Source organism: Perna viridis, chromosome 2 (genome assembly GCF_037379345.1).
Source record: "Perna viridis isolate PV_CMFRI_1.1 ecotype Kerala chromosome 2, ASM3737934v1, whole genome shotgun sequence".
In the NCBI taxonomy this organism is placed as follows: Eukaryota; Metazoa; Mollusca; class Bivalvia; order Mytilida; family Mytilidae; genus Perna; species Perna viridis.
The window spans coordinates 31,425,863-31,447,990 of record NC_142446.1 but is presented as its reverse complement, the minus strand read 5'-3'; the positions used below and the strand labels follow the sequence as shown (position 1 = coordinate 31,447,990).

The 22,128-nt window shown below is 31.6% G+C and overlaps 1 protein-coding gene across 14 annotated transcripts in view; it reads left to right on the top strand.

The window, feature by feature from the left end:
* Positions 1–22,128, top strand: part of LOC148624635 (phosphatidylinositol 3,4,5-trisphosphate 5-phosphatase 2A-like) — a 92,646-nt gene that overhangs the window by 49,698 nt on the left and 20,820 nt on the right. For all 14 annotated transcript variants that reach the window (XM_088567407.1, XM_088567404.1, XM_088567408.1 and 11 more), the window contains 16 exons: positions 366–429; positions 1,319–1,460; positions 1,990–2,131; positions 3,585–3,719; positions 4,303–4,408; positions 6,800–6,877; positions 9,085–9,228; positions 10,880–11,012; positions 12,768–12,965; positions 13,688–13,899; positions 15,467–15,584; positions 16,138–16,234; positions 16,690–16,828; positions 17,576–17,675; positions 18,145–18,236; positions 21,821–21,902. In XM_088567407.1, the coding sequence (XP_088423533.1) occupies positions 366–429; positions 1,319–1,460; positions 1,990–2,131; positions 3,585–3,719; positions 4,303–4,408; positions 6,800–6,877; positions 9,085–9,228; positions 10,880–11,012; positions 12,768–12,965; positions 13,688–13,899; positions 15,467–15,584; positions 16,138–16,234; positions 16,690–16,828; positions 17,576–17,675; positions 18,145–18,236; positions 21,821–21,902 (1,982 nt within the window). The remainder of the gene's footprint in view (positions 1–365; positions 430–1,318; positions 1,461–1,989; positions 2,132–3,584; positions 3,720–4,302; positions 4,409–6,799; positions 6,878–9,084; positions 9,229–10,879; positions 11,013–12,767; positions 12,966–13,687; positions 13,900–15,466; positions 15,585–16,137; positions 16,235–16,689; positions 16,829–17,575; positions 17,676–18,144; positions 18,237–21,820; positions 21,903–22,128) is intronic.

Here is a 22,128-nt window from a genome sequence, read left to right as displayed (position 1 = left end):
GTTAATGGATGTTAGGATAATATTTATTATTAAATCATTAAGGTATGAAGAGAATGAAACCTGAAGGATGTTAAAAAACAACTATAAAAAGTAAAAGGAAACATTCATAATTGTTTTGTCTGGCACTTATGGCTGCTCCTATGTGTAGTCTATCAAAATGTCTGTCTGTCTGTCAGAACCAGTTAAAGACTTAAAAACAACTTCATGTAAGGTTTCTTAAGGGTTAATATTGGATCAGATGATATTGGAGTTATGCCATTTAGGAGTCTGTTGTAAATAAAGTGCCATATCATGATTTGATGATATAAGGAAGGGGGTCTTAGCAATCAAGTTATAGTAGTTTAAGTTTTATTTTTATATTTCAGACATCAGAACAGAGTACACCAGTATAGAATCCTACCCGGAAGTGATGGCAAGCTCTCTGTACAGGTATTTGTATATGTTTTTTTTTTCCTTATCTGTGGATTATGTATGTAAAATTTTATGAAAATAGAGTAGAGTTGAATAGGAAAAATGCAGGAAGAGCACGTATTGTATCACCAGATAATTTTGATTCTTCAAATTTTGTGGGAGTTATTTCCCTTCGAACTTAGTTTCCAGAAGTACTTAACTGAAGCACTTTGTCATTGCACATAGAGTCATAGATGGTCAAATTACTTTTGATAGCATCTTCATTTTATAAAAATCTCAAACCTTTAAGCATCTCCTCATTCAAAGTTTTTACCTTTTCTAAAATGGACATAAAATTTATTTTTGACATTTTCTTAATGGAAAAACATGGTCAAAAGTTAGATTGAAACTCCTTGTCTATTTTTTTTTTAAAATCATAAAAATTTTAGGTTTACTGTAGAAGCCTATTGGGCAAAGAATACAAGACTGAGACATGGAAGATGTAGTATATGGCAATGCAGTTCTGGTCAAATCCAGGCTCTGCAGCTATTGGATTGGTGAAGGAACTATAATTTAGAAACTCCATAAGCCAAATAGAAGTATTAGATCATGAAAGCTGGGGATTACGCTGTATATCATAAGAAGATATTTGAACGGTGGTCTATATTACTTACTGTGAAAGTACAATTGTTTGTGGGGTACTAACTTTAGTGGTTGTGTTGGCCAAACCACGAAATTTGGTTCCCAATGAAAAGGAGAATCCCATTGATGTGTATACTGAATACCTCATTACCACAAATTTAAGAATCCACAAACTTTTGTTTCTTGCTTAATCCATGAAAATTGGTATCCACTAATTAAGGTACTTTCACAGTATGAATGGTCATCTAAGACCATAACATAATGATTTGATATTTTTAATTTTCAGACAGAAGGGGCAAAGCAAGACACATCTTATGCAGATCTAAATGCTCTGGTTAGAGATTACATGGCTAAGGGGAAGAAGAATGGATTGATATGTTCCTTATTGTATGAGATACCTCCAGAGAGAGAGGATGACCAAGACTCAGGTTATTACTCAGTTCACTCTATGTCTTTGATTTCTTTTTATTTCTTCCTAATAGGTCTACAAGAAACCTAGGATTGTCTTCAAATAACAAGATTGGTTTATATTACCCTTTATGGTACTAGCATATGCAGTGAAATTGAACAGTTTGTGTATATGATGTGGAAATAGCATACAGTTTGATAAAATCTGAATTATTTTCAAACTATATTTATGGAAAATAAAAATAAAAAAAGACAAAAAGCCAAGAATTTTTTTTTTACATCACAACACTGGAAAGGTCTTAGTAATACAACACTATGTGGCTGAGTATAATGTAATGTCTCATTAGATGTCCTATTTTTAATACAGAGTAAATTGCACCAAAGGAGAAAGTCGAAATGTTTCTTTACATCATGCTGTTGCCAAAAGGGCAGACACGCTCTTTGTGTTTTAAAGTACATGCTCTCTTTGTTTTAAAGACTGGTTGAAATTGTCTAGTCCTTGGAATCAGACCACACCCCCTTTTGAATTTATGTCTCCTTTTCTTCCAGATGAAGATGAGCAAGACGAGTCTCGGCTTATGCCCCTCAGTCCTACAAGCCCAAGTGTTAATATGAGTGAATCATTTGATATCTTCCAAGACAGACTATATACAGAGTTACTACAGAATTATTCCAAGTTAGATCTCAGCAGGTATAGATTAACTACAAGCGAAATACAATGACTATAGTGTATGTAAGTCCATCATGTGACCCCGTGATTTCACGAGAATGGGTCCTAGTCTTCCATTCAAAAGCATGGAGATAAGTCATTTGGAGAGCATTGAGTTCAGTGTTAAGGGCAAAACATCTTTTTGTGTAAAAAATATTGATAAAAATGACAAAAATCTATTTCTACATAGTAAAGGTATTAAGAAAAAAAAATAAAATAGAAGATTTTGCATTGTTATGCAGCGTTTCGAGTACCCAGAAGTAAACAATTAAAAGCAGACCAGTCTTCGGTTTTCAATACCTTCTACGTTGGAAATTCTTGTAAAGAAAAGGAAACCAGAACGAGACTTACAAACTCTATTCAGACTACACGTATTTATAATTTGAAGAATGATATACTATATATTCATATAATAAGGAGAACTACTGATAATTTGTGTGTACAACTCCTTTGAGAGCAGTGATCATATTTTGACAAAATTTTATTTATGGTTTGACACTATAAATGAAAACCCGCTTTTGTAAACACTCATTGTAAACCAGACACGATTTATTCTGAAACCCAATCTATTTATTTGGTCTGAATACACATCATCACATGATTCACCTTCTGTCATCAAACTCAAAAACTTCAAGGTCCACAACAAGTTACCCATCAATATTACATATTTCTTATTATTTTATACCAGAAGTGGATACCCTCCGAAATGTTTGTGTTTGTCAGTCCATCCTCATTTTACACAATATCTTTTTTGATGATTTGGAGTTACCTTTCTTCAAATAATATCATTTTGAAATTTAGTTCTTTTTCGGTATTATGGTGTAAATATCACTTTTAATTCTATTTTACCTCTATTTTATTCATATCTTTATATGAATACAGGTGAATTTTTTGTTGCTGGTTAATTGGAGTTATCTTTCTTTGAATGCTGAAAAAAGGTGAAAGGTTATATAATCTGGATAAACACTTGAATTTTGTTCCTATGTTATGATTTGTAATTACACATGTGTTCATTGATATTAAATACAACACTATGTGGCTGAGTATAATGTAATGTCTCATTAGATGTCCTATTTTTAATACAGAGTAAATTGCACCAAAGGAGAAAGTCGAAATGTTTCTTTACATCATGCTGTTGCCAAAAGGGCAGACAATGACACATCATGCTGTTGCCAAAAGGGCAGACAATGACTTTTTGAACCTGAAATTCAAACTGATTATGGCAATGGAAGAAAATCCTAAACAATTGAAAGGAATTAATATTTTAATGCTATGCACTGGATTGTACATGTAATACAGTGAAAAACATGACAATTTAAAATCAGATCATATGATTCTTTAAGTTGGACCAAATTTAAATTTTGTGTATTTCGCTTTTTTTGTAACGAAGAGTTCTGCCTCTGTACTTTTTCATTCTATATTTATTTCTTTCCAGTTGTGACGTAAATTTTGTAAATGCCATAAAGTTGTACATAGAGAATGGATATAAAAAGGACACAGGGCAAACAGAAGGCTCTTCATTCCCAGAATTCCAGAAAATGATGGAGTTAGCTGCTGTTAATCTAAACAGGTCTGTTGTGTAACAGTGACGTAATGTTGTCAATTTCACTGTAGACTCAGAAATATATGTGAGGAAGGCAGTGGCATTGAATGAGAACAATTAAGTACTTTAAATTTATAATTTGAGAAAAGTTTATATAATCCACATTAGCCAGTTAGAGTTTTTAGTTTAACTGTAATTTGGGTTTAGATAGAAATTGACTTCATGAAATCAAAACACTTGATGTCAGCATATTTTTGTTTTACTTCATACAGAGTTTTAATAACACTGACTAAATTTTGATGAAACAGACAGTTCATACACACATTTTCAGATATTTTTTTGCCTATTTATGTACATTAAAAAGCTTAGTTCCCTTTCACATTATCATTTTCAATTAAATTCGTGATTACAGTCAGTGTTGTTTTTTTTTGCAGATGAAAAAAATATCTTAGATTTCTTTCCCTATGTTAATCCATGTATTAGAGTAGGGGAAACATTCATTGAGTTAAGTTGAATACAGATAAAGTTTTATTGCATTAACTTGTGAAAAGGAGATGTAAAACATAAAACTGTGATTTTATTTAACAGAAATTTGTTTCTCTATTTGTAGGGAGTTAGATCTGTATAGGAAAAAGCTGATGATTTTCAACAATTTATTTGATATAGCAGCGATTAAAAGACGAGGCAGTTTATCCTTGCGACAGACCTCAGTTGAGGTATAATTTATGATAATACTATAAATAACTTCCTCTTTATGTTGAACTTAAAGTCATTACTGCAGATTCCCTAGCATCCTGCCAGAAAATTTGTACATGTAGTGAATTTCACAAAAGTTATTGATTGAGAAAGTGTGTCACAAATTCATAAAGTGTATTGGTTTTGTGACATCAGCAATTACTTAGGATCAACTTTTGCAATTTTTGTGAAATCAAACACTTAAGGATTTTTTTTTGTATGTCCATAAGTATGCTTTCTTCTAAGACAATGATATACTATGTCTTGTCATGTGAGATTTCCTTTTCTACGTGAGAAGAAAAATCAACATTAGCAGATAAATCAAAGCTAGAGAATCTCAGAGACCCTACAGTAAGATTTTAATATTTGTTTGACTCCACAAAGTTTCATTAGAGAACTTGAAATGATACCCCAGACTGTGACTTTTCCACTAGTCTGATGTCTTAGTCTAGGAGATTTTAATTTGGACTAATACTTTCTTCTCCACTGATCTTGATTGGACTAGAAAAAATACCCCTTTTTTCATTTCTACTGATGTCTTATGGACATACATGTATTGTAATGGATAGTTTATTATTGTTAACTTGAAAAATCTGAGTCTAGTTAGTTTCCATTTATCCCTCCAGTCTAAGAGCACTATAATATGTTCAGACATATAAATCAGTTTTCTGACTAGTAAAAGATTTCGTATACTTGTCCTTAAGACTAGCTGCTTAAATGATTTTTGGTGCAGATTGATTTCTTTTCTGTCTTACACTCCTAGAAACAAGAATTTGGCTATCAGGTACTAAAAGTATTAGTCTTTATACAAGTCAGATAGTCAAGTTTCACACGGCAGATGATTGCTTTCTTACTTACTGGTGCATACAGGCATTTTGAAATTCTTAGACATCATTCAAATCTTAGGTTGTTTGACAGTTGTATAATGTTGGATAAATCATTCAATTTTTTCCTGACTTTGCAAGATCTTGCATTTTCTGAGAGGGCTATAAGAAGCATCTAGCATGATTTTCAAACATTAGACACTATAGTTAGAACTTGAAAGAGTGAGGCATGATAAGCAATTTTCACCACTCTAAAAAAAAAGTTAACATTTTTTAAAAGAACAAGTTGATAAGAGCCAGATTGTTTTATAGTTTGCTAGAATTAAGTAGGGGCTTTGAAATTGTATTGCAAAAAGGTAATGAAGGCAGATAACTGTCAAAACAGCTCAATATATTTATATTTCAAACTTTCTTCAGAAATGATAAGATCAATTGGTTTGCAAGTATAAATAAAAAAAAAACATTTATTGTAAGAATGTTCATTGGGTTTTTTACAATTAAATTTTCAGATTTAACAAATTTTGCCTGTACCTTACAAAGGCCTATGATTTATTAAAGTCAAAATCATGTAAATAATTTGTCTTGCTCTACACATAGATTAAGCACTTAGGAAAAGTACGATGATGAGTTCAACTTGTCTTTTTCCTACATATAAAATACTCAAATTTTTTTTCACCACGGATATGACTTGATTGATAACAATCATTTCCTACAAAAATTAAACTTTAACAAGGAAACTCATTAAACAATACTGCATGACATTTTGGGAGCCAGTCAACAGAAGCTTATAATGCTTTGACTTGTATTACTTATGTATTGTATGTATTTATTTATTTATTCTACTTCATCCAAGGGGAACTTTTTTGTTGCTGCTAAAATTCAAAAGTGTTTTAATTTATTTTCATAATACTGAGATTAGAAATTGAAAGAAAGAAAAGTATTTCTGCATATTTGGAATGAAATTAGGCAATCTGTTATTTACATATTTTAAGGACCTAGGGAAAGATTACAGTAATAGAAATAAGTACCTTGTTCAGTTTACTGTTATATCATATCTTTTATATGCCCCAGCTAACAAAATTTGTGAGTATATTGAAATCAATTTGTCTGTGTGTCTGTTCACCTGTCTATTTGTTTTTTTCTGCTTATTTTGTTAGTACAACTCCTCCTAAAGTGTTCATTGGATGTTCACGAAACTTGATAAGAAGGTCAGGCATCATATGTACCAATACAAATGGAAGAAAAAAAGTATTTACTTCAACAAGAGGCCCAATTGCCAAGGAATGATTCCTTTTCTATTTATATTTCTTGCAAATCATGTTTCCTTGATATTATTTTCTTTTGTTAGAAATATAGAAAAGAACTCTATCAATAAAGTAAAGGTACATATTGAAAGATTGAAAAATAAACATGGTTGATCAAGTAAACTTAGGGATGATTTAAAATATACCCATGATACCTTACAAGGGTTAAAATTTTGGTAGTGGTAAAACTATGGTATAATACATTTGTAGTATGCATTTTAAAAATCTTTGTTGTCTCTTTCAGCCACCAACAACAGACATTCCATCAATGATCGATAAGATGGCTCAGTGTAGAGAGGATATTTTGACCATAGAAAATAAGGTAAACAAATGGATAGAGTTGTACATTTTTTGTATGTCTTGAGATTGAGGTATTGTAAGTAATTTGTATGTCTTGAGATTGAGGTATTGTAGATATTATGTATGTCTTGAGATTGAGGTATTGTAGGTAATTTGTATGTCTTGAGATTGAGGCTTGTAGAGTTTTTTTATGTTTCAAGATATCTGTTTGTCAGTCTTTCTACAAATTCTAAGTTATAAGGATTTCAATATTTTTAATGTAATGTTTAGAAACAAGAATACAAGTTTATTGATGGATTATGGGCCCTCAGGGGACATCTTAAGCTGAAATACTCATACAATTGTTTTTTGACTTTTTACCTGCTTCACCAAGGGCAAAAGCAGGTGTAGTAGCCAGTCTACTCTGTTGACCATCTGTCCACGCATCCATTCATCTGTTAGTCTTATCATGGAAAAATTTTACAAATATTTAATATGAATTTTACCAGTTGAACTAGCCATTTTCAGCAGTATATGCTATCATAAGTGTACACTAAATTTAATTCATAGCCAACACTGTAGTTTTTTTTAACTTGTTTGGAGTTCATATACAAATTATAGATACTGATGTGGTGACATATTTATGTGGTGACATATTTATGACAGTGGTACAGGTCTAGAGATGTCAGTGGTACTGTTGTTTCAGAGTAATGAGATAAAAGTTAGATAAAGCTAAGATTAGTGTAGCATTTCATGAACTATTAAACATTTTATAGGTCAGTGTTAACATTTCAACAATCAAATATGTAACTGGTTTTTAGACTTAAATAAGTACTTTCAACTGCAATATCAACTTTAAATGGTACATTAAAAAACAAAACACTTAAGGTATAATGAAGCAGAACAAAGTTCAGTATATTAGTTATGAAACAGGACAAAATAAGCAAATTGATTTCCTTACTGTGAATGCAGTTTTAAATAAATGTTTGGAAAATATTTGGAACAGCACAACCAATTAAAAAGTAACATACAACCATCATAAAGATTACAATTTAGCTGTTAAAGTAGAGCATAAGTCTTCCAGAATTCTTGAAATGAACCCTTTTATGAGTCTGTTTACCAGATTTTCGAATTTGACGTGGAGTATTAGTTTCATTTACTAGTTCATACTTGCACCAATTCCAATTTGTCAAAAAAGCAATTGGAGTCTTCGTAATAGCAATTAAAAGAGTATGATATCTCTAAAACAGTGAAGTCAAAATGAAGGAGGCATTCTGAATAAATCATTGTTTGATATGTAAATTTTACTATCAATAATCTCCATGATAGGATATTTTTAGGGTACCTGGATATTTCTGTGAAGGGAAATAACTTGATATGGAAGTTAAAATTAAAAGTCAATATTGTGTGCCCCCAAAATGTCTTAAAAGGGCTGTAGAATATTATTGGTAATAAAAACCAATACTAATTTCATAGGAAATAATTATACCTCAGCATAGGGGTTATGCTGTTTCCATCCGAAACAATTATTTCTCTCAAAGATTTCTTAGCAACTACTCATCACAGCAGCTTGAAATTTTAACACATCTTCCTATGGTATGACATATGGTGGGATCCATTTTCAGAATAACTTGACAACTTCCTATTTACAGAGGACTTCGTTTATTTTCCTTAAATATCTTGATTGAAAGCAGGGGTATTACTAGTGAGCCATTGCTCACATATGGCTCGCAGATTTCTTGTTAATTGTATACTTTTAAAGGTTCAGTCTTATTTCTGTGAATAGGACTTGTAAGTCTTGTCATGTGATCCTATGAATTCATTAGAATGGGTCTCAAATTCCCATAGCATGGGTAGTGATTATTTATACAGTAATATGTATTAATATCATTCTTCTTTTTTTCTACACTAGTTACTAGTTAGGTCATACCACAAAAAAAAATATTTTGGAATTAGCAAATGATATGCAAATCCATCTTTGGTTTTGAATGCTTTAAACAGAAAAAATCTCAAATGTCCTTCTCTCTTTTTTGGGACTGTATTTCTGAAAAAGATTGATAATCTACTTCTTTGTGAAGGTCAGATGAATAACATGAATTGTACAATTTTATCTACTTTGTGCTGTATTATGTGACTTAATACAAATCAGTCAAATGGTTTACAATGCATTGGATTGTAGAAGTTCAATATTTGAAAATGTAATCTAAAATGACACCTGCTGAGTTTTTTATGCCTTTTTTTTACCTCCAGGTACAAGAGGCCCTCCAGTACCAGTCACCACCACAGTATGACTACCCATATGTCAGTCTACCTGAAGATTCTGAGGAACAAGTTAATACAACACCATTCCTTTCCTCACTGAATAATAAAATCATACCCATGACTTCATTCAGTGTAAGTTCATTTTGAAAGTTTGAGTTCTGTATTTTCATTTCTGAGTAACAAAATCATAGTAATAAGTCATTTTAAGTAGGTGTATTTTTGAGAGTTTAGGTTATCCTCACTTAATGATGTAAAAGTTCTTATAACAGTTACTATGGCAAGACAAGGTGGACAAAAATAAGTATTTTCTAACATTAAAAAAATAATCTTTTAATATTACAAATTCATTTTCTAATATTACAAATTAGATTTCTGATATCACGTAACTCTTTTTTAATATTAAAAAATCGGCTGGATTTCTAATATTAAAAAGCAACTTTTTAATATTAGAAATTAATTTTCTAACATTAGAAAATGGATTTGTCATATTCAATTATGGTTTTTTAATATTAGAAAATCATTTTGTAATATTAAAAAATGTGACTATTTTGCAATATTGCAAAGTGATTTTCTAATATTACAAATTCATTTTCTAATATTACAAATTTATTTTCTAATATTACATATTCATTTTGTAATATTACAAAACGTCTGATATTTTATAATATTACTAAATCAGGAATTTGTAATATTAGAAAATGAATTTTTAATATTACAAAATGAATTTCTAATATTAAAAAATCTTTTGTAATATTAAAAAAATGATTTTGTAATATTACAAATTCATTTTCTAATATTACAAAATATTGATTTTTGTCCACTTTGGCTTGCTATAGTTATCTATTTTTCAGTGAACCTTAGAATCATTATGAGTCTTATTTATGTTTAGAAAGAAACATAATTCAGTCTCTCCTGTACATATACAGGAATCTGACAACCTGCATGTTTTGACTTTTTAAGTCTCTAATATTGTTAGCAACTTCTTCCACTTGAAATTTCAGTATTTTACATTCGCATATGATTTGCATAATTATATATTCCTACTCCACATTAAGCTGCTGATCAGTGCCATGTTTACTGTCATAGCTTCATAATTCTAGCTTCATACGGGATAAAAATGGACCTCTAAAATATCATACACATGTGTTCTGTGTGTGTTTGTTTGCTTGTATGAGAACTGGAAGTTTACATTAAAAGATGAAATGATCAGTTAGCATTAATATTGGACATTACCTAGTTTCTGATTCAGACACAGAGGCATGTTACAATTGACTCTATAGGACATGTACATTATCAGGGCCCCAATATATGTATAACTGGTTTATTCTGGATAATATACTTATTACCAGTTGTATCTGGTTCCTTATCTGGTCCCCTGGTCAATATGATAAGGACACAAAGATCGCTAATAATTTGAGAGAAACTTGTGGAACAAATACATTACTCGCACTTCCAGGTAATTAGTTGTTTTGATTGAGTAACATTTGAGTCATCACTGTTAAGAAAGAATAATTATATCAAGGGAGCCAAGATTCTAGCAGAAGTCACCCAATTTTAGAGCATATTGCATTTGGTCATTTGGGATGTTGAAAGCAAGCCAAAGTCAGTGGCATAAAATATATAACGATAAGCTACTTTGAAGACTTCAGTCATTGATTTTCATAGTAATCTTTTTGGTTGAACATTTCTTACATTTCATTGTCAGTGTGTTTCCAAATGCCATAAACGCCTTGCAAATAAATGCAAAGTAACAGAGACTAAAAAATAATAATTCTGTTTTCAGGTAAAGATGTTTAAACACGGCAGAATACCTGTGAAGACACAGATTTCGGTAGATATACCTAAAGGATATATTGCGATACAGAAGCCAGCTAGTAAAGAAAACCTAGATCAAACAACCTACTCTCAGGAGAAAAGTAAGTCAAGGTTGAATCTCTTTTGACTCTCAAGTGTAGTTAGAATTTAAGGTTTAAAGCTATCTTAACCTAAGAAATAGGATAATCAACTGCTTGTAAAGGGAGATTCTGTTTCTTCAATTTTTGAGTATGTCATATGCCTTCAACCAGGTGAGCTATTGCCATCACTTGGCATCTGTCGTCGTCCATTAACAATTTTTCAAAAATCTTCTCCTCTGAAACTGCTGATAGGAATTATATGAAACTTTGCACAGATGTTCCTTAGGGTATCTTGCACAAAAGTTGTGTTAAGATTTTTGATCCATCAAAAAACATGGCTGCCATTACTAAAAATAGAACAGAGGGGTCAGACTAGTTTTTTGCATATATCTCCAAAACCATTAGGTTATGCCAAATTATGACATAGGGTAAAAGTGATCAGCATGATGAGATCTATCTGTGGTCAAATTTTCATTTTAATTTGTCTAGCTATTTAGGAGTTACTGCCCTTTTTGGACATTTTTTTGCTATTCTTAATGTTATTTCTTTCAAAAATTTTCTCCTCTTACCCTAACTGACCAATTGGAAGCAAACTTAGTATGAATGTTGCTTGGGATATCTTGCACAAAAGTTGTGTGCAAGATTTTTGATCCGTCAATAAAACCTGGCCATCGTTACTAAAAATAGAACATTGGGTCAGACTGTAGTTTTTTGCATATATCTCCGTTAGGTTAAGCCAAATTCTGACTGGGTAAATGTGTTCAGCATGATGGGATCTATCTGAGGTCAAATTTTCATGGTGATCTGTGTAGCCATTTAGGAGTTATTGCCCTTTTTCAACGTTTTTTTGCTATTATGAATGTTATTTCTTTCAAAAATCTTCTCCTCTGACACCACCTGACCAATTAGAAGCAAACTTGGTATGAATGTTCCTTAGGGTATCGTGCATAGAACTGTTGTGGCGATTTTTGATCCATCGAAAAACATGACTGCTGTTACTAAAAATAGAACAAAGGGGTCAGCCAATAGTTATTAACGAGTATCTCCAAAACCGTTAGGTTAAGCAAAATTATTTCTATTGCTGAATGACCCTTATTATAAGGCCTTCAAAAGTCGTCAGGGATCAAAGTTGTCAGGTGACTCTTGTAAGAGTTATTGCCCTTGAAAGATGAAAAATGGCAGATTTTTTTGTACAGTTTTCAGCCAATATCTTTGAAACTAAAAGAAAGAAACTTTCTATCGCAGAAATGGTCCTAATGATAGTCCTGTAAAAGTCTTCTTGAGTCAAAATTGTCAGACAATTCAAATTTATTGCCCTTGAAAGACAAACTTTAATCAGGTGAGCAATTCAGGCTCCTGGGAGCCTCTTGTTATGCAAATAAAGGATTACAATTTCTTAAAGTTTGGCTAATGCAATATGGTTTAGAAATAATATAAATGTTAACACTTATTTGCATTCTTCCTCAGTTATGTCTTCATTCTTAGTGAACATGTATTAATCAGGTGAAAAATACTACCTGCAATTGTATTTCCACATAGGAGGTTTAAATAGAAATCAGTTTAAATTTTGTTATTCACATTATCAAGTTTTCATTGAAGAAAGAATCATGTATAAACATTCCTTCTCAGCAGGGATGTTTATGCAGGGCTTTTAATTCATGCAAATTTGATGATATTAAGTAAAGAGGCAGTTTAGCAACACAGTATTAAAAAGATATATGAAAAAGATGAGTTATTTTTAGAACAGCACCCTATGTTTTCTTTTTTTTTTTTTAGTTTTCCAGCTGGTGAAAAGTACTAGTGATAATAGTAGACTAGATATGATTGTGGAAAACAAAAAGAAACAGACAATTTGTTTTGATAATGTACATCTTCGTGAAAATTTTTGTCAGCAAATTATGCACATGAAAAACACACATTCCAAGGGAGACACTGTTGACCAAATTTCTGTTTTTGTTGGAACATGGAATATGGGTATGTATTTAATCCCTTTGCTTTACTGTTGTGATTTTTTTCTTTTTCCCTTATATCACACTTAAAGTTTACTGTATGTAATTTTAACGAATTGCTCAACAGTGTCCTGAAATACATAAACTGTCAGCAAGTGGAAAGTAGAATACAAAAATTAGGTTCAATAATGTGTTAAATGATGGGAAATGTTTGCACAAACTGATGTCTGGAACACAGGAAAAAATGATGGTACATCTGTGGACAAAATATAGTCTAGGATATGACATTTGGGAACACAAGAAAAGGGAAATCTTTTGACAAAACATAGTCTGGAACATGATGTCCAGGAACACAAATAAAGGGAAATCTGTGGACAAAACATAGTCTAGAACATGACATTCAGGAACACAGAAAAAAAGAGAAATCTTTTGACAAAACATAGTCTGAAACATGACTTCCAGGAACACAAATAACGGGAAATCTTTTGACAAAACAGTCTGGAACATGACTTCCAGGAACACAAAAAAGGGAAACCTGTGGACAAAACATGGTCTGAAACATGACATTCAGGAACACAAAAAGGGGAAATCTGTGGACAAAACATGGTCTGGAACATGACTTCCAGGAACACAAATAAAGGGAAATCTGTGGACAAAACGTAGTCTAGAATATGACATTCAGGAGCACCAAATAAGGGAATTCTGTGGAAAAAACATAGTCTTGAACATTCTCACTTACATTTTTAGGTGACAAGGCTCCAGTACAGGGTATATCGTCATGGTTACACTGTCATGGACGAGGGAAAGTGAAAACTCATAATAATATTTACAGTCCAGGTAACATTCCAAGTGATTTGTACGTGATAGGAACACAAGAAAGTGCTATGACTGAAAAGGATTGGGTCAATTTCATAAAGAAACAAATTATGCAGTCTACCCCAAATGTTGTGGTTGAAATGGTATGTATTTATTTTGTCTATTTATAATTAAAATCTGAAAAGCAATATTGTATCCTTTTGTTTGACTGGGTTTCCTCTGGTTCACTCATTGAAGACAAAGTTATCTACCACAAATTTATAGACCTACAGTGGACAATTGAAAGGTTGTCAGAAGATGATTTATTTGTAATGCATGTTGTATCTTGGATATTTGATACTTTGTTTTTGAGTTTTGTTAGACTCGTTTTAACTTAGTTCTTAGCATTTATAGTACTCCATTATAAAAACAACGTAATGAAATTTCCCCTCATTAATTAAAAAATATTTGCATAAATTGGAAAAATGACACCTGAATTGAGACATGCTTAACAAAAGCTTCAAAAGTTGGTGTATAGAGGACTATTGTGTTATAGTCTGGGTTCTCCATGACCTCTTTTTTAGCATGGCGCTGCGCCATTTGTTACTTTCCTTGTGCCATGTGTTCATTTGGTATGCACCATGTTTTCAAATTTACATCATGTCCATTGCAAATTTGCACTGTATATCCCAATTAATCTTTCTTGTTAATCACCTATACCTGTCATAAATCAATAAGATTGGCGTGTGTGTTTATTCTAATACATTGTTTTGATTGGTATTTCCGTGCTTGTTAATGTGTCAGGCAGTGAAACACGTTTATAAACAAATCTTGGATCTGTCAAATTTGTGGTTAATGTGTCAAGGAGTGAAACACGTTTATAAACAAATCTCGGATCTGTCAAATTCGTGGTTAATGTGTCGGGGAGTGAAAAATGTTTATAAACAAATCTTGGATCTGTCAACTTCGCAATTATCACCGTCAACAAAATCAATAAGATTCAAATAAGCTGAATGATTTGTACTGTTTATTTCAAATGAATAAAATTTGATAACTTTTAATTTAATAAAATATAGAAAGTATCGAGAGTTGAATAAATTTGACAAGGATCTATGTGATCGAAGAGGGAGGAAGAGAAATCTTTGTGAATTTATACAACAATGTCTTAACAATCTCTGCATTTATCTGACACAGAAAAGCAATCCAATTTGCTTAACTTTTTTGAAAGGGTCATGGATTGACTCCCAAAAGCTCTGAAAGATTGTTTAATGACACAGATTCAGACGAAAAGTTCTTGTGGTTGGCTTAATAAAAACCTTGTTAAATGGTATTAACAAAATGACCACGCCTACCAGTGAATTTAATTTCTGTAGAGCTGTGGACTATGGTCAAGCCTAGGGAAGAGAAAACTTTAGTTTGGTATAATTGAACTGGACAATACAGACAGAAAGATTTACCATTGTTGATTGTTAATTTCTATGTTTGTACTATTAAATATGTCTCATTCTACCTTAGCATACTTTCTGCGTGAAAAGACACGTGTCACTATCAAAATCTTTCCAGCTGGAGAGTGAGCCATGTGTTCATTTTGATCCATGGAGATCCTTGGTTATAGTTATAATTAAATAAGAAGGATAACTGCAAAAAATTCAGGGTAGGGTTTCCACAGGTTTCACTGTAGAACAATTAGATTATGCATGAATCTTTATGTAAATTAGTACTCTACTACAGGTTGAAGTATGTACATTATGGGGCATAAGGTTGGTAATTTTAGCACAGAAAAAACATTGGCACAGTATTAACAGAATTCAGCGGTCTTCAGTGCGGACAGGGATAGCTAATACACTAGGTAAGTAGACGAAACGCCAAAGAATCTATCACATGTTGCTTAAAGTAGACATTTTTTCCAATTATATAACTTTTGATAATATTGTAACCTGAGTATAATGCATTCACTTCATTGATATCTGAATTCATTTTGTATCAAAATGTATCTGCACAGACTATAGGACTTGTGCATTGTGTGTAATTTCATATTGTCTAGTAAAGAATGAGGAGTCCATAATATAAATTTAACTTTTCAAAACATTTGTTTTTGAGTATTAAAAATTTGTGTTCAGTAACTAATTAACTGGTAGATGTCTACATAATTCACATGTGTTTGATGAGATAAATTTCACTTCTTGTATCTATTTGTCAATATACACGTTTGTTTTGAATTTTGGGCTTAGTATGTCTCAAATTCAAAATACTTTGATTGGTATTCACCTGTGGGTGACTTTTTGTTGGATGCATTTAGGCCCTCAAGAGTAGAAGGGAAATGGTAGAGGAATTTTGTCAATTAATAAACTGATAAGTCATAATAACTATTGCCTGATATTCACTATCCTTTTTTTTTTCAGGTAACAAGGGTGCTGTTGGAATCTCATTTTATTTTAAAGGAACTTCATTTTGTTTTATCAATTCTCATTTGACGTCTGGTGATGAAAGAAATGAAAGGTATGATATATAAAGGATATTTTTTAGTAAATATCCCCCAATCAAGGATTGTCAGTGATCCATTTGTGCAAAATTTTCCTCCATCTGCCAATTCTGGAATATATTATTACTGTCAATAATCCAAAGTATAATTCCAAAGTATAATTACTGTCAATAATCCAAAGTATAATTACTGTCAATAATCCAAAGTGTAATTACTGTCAATAATCCAAAGTATAACTCTTAAACTGTAAGTTGTAAGTTTGGAAATGAATTCTTAAAATAATACATGTATTACATGTCAATGTTTTGGTGGAACAGATTTTTTATGGAAATGAATTCTGCTGTTTATTTGTTTGTCCACACAAATATTTTATGAAGTATTATAAGAGGAGCTACATAAGTGACATGTGCTTTAGATCTGCTTTTTTATTTATTTGCCTCACCTATTGTTCATATACTTCTATGTACTTCAGACGTAACCAGAACTATAGAGATATTATTAAAGGTTTATCATTAGGACAGAAACATTTAGATCTATTTGATGTGACAAATCAGTTTCATCATGTGTTTTGGTTTGGTGATCTTAACTATAGAGTTGAGGATGATATAAAGGTCAGTAGTTGTAATTGTTTTACTATTTCAGTTCTTTATGAGTCACAATCCTGATCTTTATTTTTCTTTGCTGTATAGATAGTTCATAATATGTTAGAATTTTGATACATTTTGAAAAAATTCTATCAATTTGCTTATCTGGATGGTGGCTGGAGGAAATCGTTATTTCACTGAGGGTTTATTCTCGAATTTAAGAGCAAGACATTATAGATGTGTCAAGGAATCTCATGCTTATGTGGTACATTATATGATTGATTGATTGTTGGGGTTTAACGCCTGAGCACTGGGAAATAAATGGAAAATTGGTCTTTTGAAGCAATAACATTGAAATGAGAGTGACTTAGTCCATTCAAAGTTTATTTCTTGGTTCTAAAGCAATTTGTATGAATACAAACAAGGGGGAGAGTCAATCCTTTTTACTCTTTTATTGCATCAAATAAGTGATGAGGTTAAGCAGGAAAAAATAACAAGGGTGGGGCTTTATTGTTTTTACTTTATTGATATAAAAAAAGGTAATGAGGCAATCTCAGAAGAGATGAGGGAGGGCCTGAGTACCATGTAATTGACTTTCATGATTCCTTCGCAATGTTTTGTAGCATCTAAAGGTGCATCATTCTCTCTCTCTCTCTCTCTTGCTCTCTCTTTTTCTCTTTCAATAACAGTTATTTAAGGCTTATGATTTTTATAAACAATCTGTATTTTCCCCACTCATGCTACAGGATAAAGATGAATTTTCTGAATTTACAGATTATTCTAGATCGATGTAAGCAGCAAGATATTCATTACCTGTTGGGCAAAGACCAGTTGTTACGGACTCAAAATAATAAAAAAGCATTCTGTGGATTTGGTAAATAACCTGTAGTTATAAGCAAGTAAATGTAATTGTTACAGTTTGGTTAATTTGCTATAAAAAATTGGTAAAAACCTTTGATATGCAATACCTTTTCTGTCAAAGTCAAACATTATAAAGTCGATACATATAAAATACTTTAAAAAAATATCATTTTGACTTAGTAAGAGTAATCAAAGGAACCAAGGTTATAGCGATAATCAAAAGAATGTAATCCAGGGACAAAGACCAGACATGGAAAACAGACATACACAACAAAGAACATAAAGTTACTAAAATCTTACATACAAAGTAACAAAAGCAAATGAGCAACTCGGACTCGGACAGAAAAGCTCTGTATGACCAAAATCAGATACAATTTTCCTATTTGCACTGATGTGTTGTACTGGTCAGTATTTAAATCATATTTCATGGTGACAGTGCAATGATTTTGCAAGATTTAAGTTTTAACTTAATTCTTTTTCAGAGGAGGCAAAGATCGACTTCATGCCAACCTATAGGTTACCTCGTAATAGGATTTGCTATGAATATGATTGGCTAAAACAAAAAAAGAGTGGAGTGAGTAATTTTGAGGGTAATGATAGTATAACCCTGAATCACATATACTCAAACAGTAGATTCTTACTTACCTAACCTTGTTCACAGAAGGCCACAACAAATGTCATTAACTTCATTTATTGTTATTAACTGTGTGAATCCTGTATCTGCACTTTCTGATTCAGGAACTCTAAGAAAGTACATAATAACAATAATTTGTTTTTTTTTGGGAAGTTTTTTTGAATTTACCTTTTCCTTAATTGGTCAATAGATTTAATGTCTAAAACCACATGAAATCACCATAACTTTTTTCATAGAGGTCTAATTGTATGAAATTTTAGTGTCTTTCTGAATTTGATTATCTCTCTTTGAATACTAAATTTATTCCCAGTCTCTAACATCAGAAACTCCTTAAATCGGGTGAATGTGATGCAAAATTCCCATTTCTCACTAATAAAAGATGTATAGTGTATGATGTCACTAATTTTGTTTATTTTATCTTTTGAAATTACAAACTTTTATTGCCCTCTTACAAATGGTAAATAATTCTTCCATAATCTTACTTCCTTGTCTGTTTGTAAGCAATGTGTCTACCTATTTATATCTCAACTTAAAAATGTACCTTTTTTGTCTGATATTTGGAATATTTTGTTAGTTCTTACATCTGTAAGAGTACAAGATAGGGAAATCTCAGACACCTGAGGATAAGATTTAGTCATTTTCTAACGGGGCTCCACTGTGTTAGAGAATTATTACATCTTACTAAAGTGTGTCTTTAGTTTTCCAAAATCTTGCATGAGAAAAGTGTGTGTTTGAATCTTTTTCTCACTTAGAGTTATGGAATTGAAATGACATGTATTTCACAGCTGATTGTGACAGGAAAAAGTATGTGTTCTGTCTTAACCAGTTGGTGGGAAAAGAAAATCATGCACAGCTTAAAATATGAACTTATGAAATATGAAATGCTACAGGTTTACTGAATGTTTATCAGATACAAATATACACGTACATGTAGTACATATTTGTTTGTTTGTTGGGGATTAACGCCCGAGCAGCAATATTTCAGCTATATCCAGGCGAAACATGTAGTACAAAAATCATCTCAAATAAATATTAAATTGTATCATTGTAGTTTGGTAAATTCTCAGTTTGAACTATCTTTTAATGCTTGTATTCTTTATCATCCAACTACCCGTATTCAGTTGTATGAAATGATACTTAACCTGCTCTTTTCAACTCCAGCAAGTATTTTGTTTTATATTTTTGTATTTTTGATAATGATATATTCTTTACTGTTTGATTGACATAAAGAAGAACAACGTAATCACTGATGTTTAAATCAGAAGACAATCACAGAGTAGACATAGGTTTAAGAATTCCTAAGTATAATATGGTGTATATATCACTGTTGAATATCTTGAATTCCTTCTATATTTAATACACACTATAGGCTTTGATTCTAGATGTTTATTTTTATTTGAAAAAGACTGAAAAAAAAGGAACAGATATGTTGAAACACCATCATATAACATTTATAAAAGATTAGCAAAAGGTCTTCAGAAAGCGTAAACACACCTTCAAGTATGCTCTAAATGGCCACGACAACAAATAATAAAATCTATGGCAACAGAACAATTATTCTTCTTAAATATAAACTAAAAAGTCAAGTAACGACTGATACTAGGATCTCATTCTCAAATATAGATGTACTTGTAAAGGACTAATACGTAGGGTATCTCTCATCCTTTGTTTTATGGCAATTTTCAACATAAAGCATGGAAAGCTCAATACTTACCCAACAGGTTAATTAAACCCATGAATAGGCTTATTTGTAAGGAATATAGTTATGATATAGTTGTCAAATTATTAAGGGTAGCATTTTTTGGTATTAACATTGATTTGCTCACAGGATCTTTACAGTTAGTACATTTTCCTAAGTTAGTACATTTGTGTACCGGTAATTTATTTGATATATTCTTTATTTCTGATGTAACAAGGGACTCTGACCTTTTTGAACTGATTTTTAGGTGTGTTTAAGCTTGTGCTATTTTTTCCACAGTGGCCAGATTTTAAACGGAGAAGGTTGTGATAACGCCAAAGTACCCCTGCCGCATTTCTTGTGTCTGTCCCAAGTCAGGAATTTTTGGCCTCTGTATTTGTTGTTTTGTTTTCACTTTTAGTTTCTTTTTATGTTACTTGAGTATAAAGGGGCAACTATTTCTCTGTACCAGTGTATAATGATGTACCATTATGATGCACCATTAGTATATAACATATACTAGTGTGATCCCAGATTTGGGGGTGCCTCGCTTCAACTCAATTTTTTTTTTCAAATAAAATCAAATATATCACTATTTACTGCTCAGCAATCACTTGACAAATGGTGATACCTGTGTTTATTCATTAGATTCATCAGTAAATACTGATATATTCATTTTTATTGGAAAAAAAACTGAGTTGAAACAAGGCACCCCAAATCTGGTATGATCCTTGTACAGGTGCATATTTGATAGTGGTAGCAAGCCCCTGTAGATTAGGTTTTGAAATGCATTTAACTGTAATGTTTCGTTCAAGTAAGTCACTTGTGTAACTGACTTCCAAAACTTCAGTTGATGAATTGGACTGCTAAATAAATGCAGTTTTGTCCTTTTCAACTTCAAGTTTGGGTCTGTCTTTGTAATTGATAGTTAGTTCATCCTGAATTTTGACCTCTAGTGGATTATGTATTTCATCAAGATTTTTGGTATACAAGTTCACAATGATAAGTTACAGGTCAAGTATAACTTTGTTCTGCTCTGATGATTTTTACCGAAATTACGGGCCTTGAACTTAACAAAAGTCACAGAAATAACAGTTTTTTGCCTTTTTTTTTCTAAATGCTTGTAGGTAGTGACTTGATTTTTGATCTATAAGTTCACCATGATATGTTACAGATCAAGTCTATGTTTCGTTACGCTCCGATGATTTTTACTGAAATCACAGGCCTTGAACTTAACAAAATTCACAGAAATAACAGTTTTCAGGACTTTTTCTAAACACATGCAGATATTGACATGATTTTTAGTATTTATTTATTACCATGATAAGTTACAGGGCAAGGCTGTAGTTGGTTCTGCTCCAGTGATTTTTACCAAAATTACAGGCCTTGAACTTAGCTTAATTCACAGAAATAACAGTTTTTTTGACTTTTTTTTCTAAATGCTTGCAGATTATGGCATGATTTTTGGTATATAAAATTTACCATGATAAGTTACAGGTCAAGTGTATGTTTTGTTCCATTACAATGATTTTTACTTTGGATTAACTAAAACTCAAAGAAATCACAGTCTGGAGTTTTAAACTACCATTCTGAATAACAGAAGTTAGTTAGAAGATAAAGGTCTAAAGCCTAAAAAACACTCTTATTCCTTTTTTATCGGGCTCCTTCTACATGTATTTCTCTTACGAAAAAATTTACTTAAGTATCCAACGTGGAGACAAGTGGGGTATGTGAGTGTGCTCACTAAGGTTCTTTAATTAAATATATCATTCATAACTTCCATGATAAGATTTAGCTTTAGTATGATGTAAAAACACAAGTGGAAAGTTTCTAATTTATTTTTTAGGACAGAGTTAATGCCCCTTCTTTCTGTGATAGAATTTTATGGAGATCTTATCCTGAGACATTTATAAAGAATGAAACCTATGGTAAGGTTATTTGATGATTAATGACAGTCATACAGTATACTCATTTGATCATGGACTGGAGCTTATCCCAAATAGTGCATTAAGTCTTTTCATATATAGATCCAACTTATGATAAATGGTTTTTATACATTAAAGACTTTATTTTTTAAATTTTATTACAAGTAAGGGTTTTTTTTTTCTATTGATAAATAGGACCATTTCATGATTTAATGGGTTCACAATAATG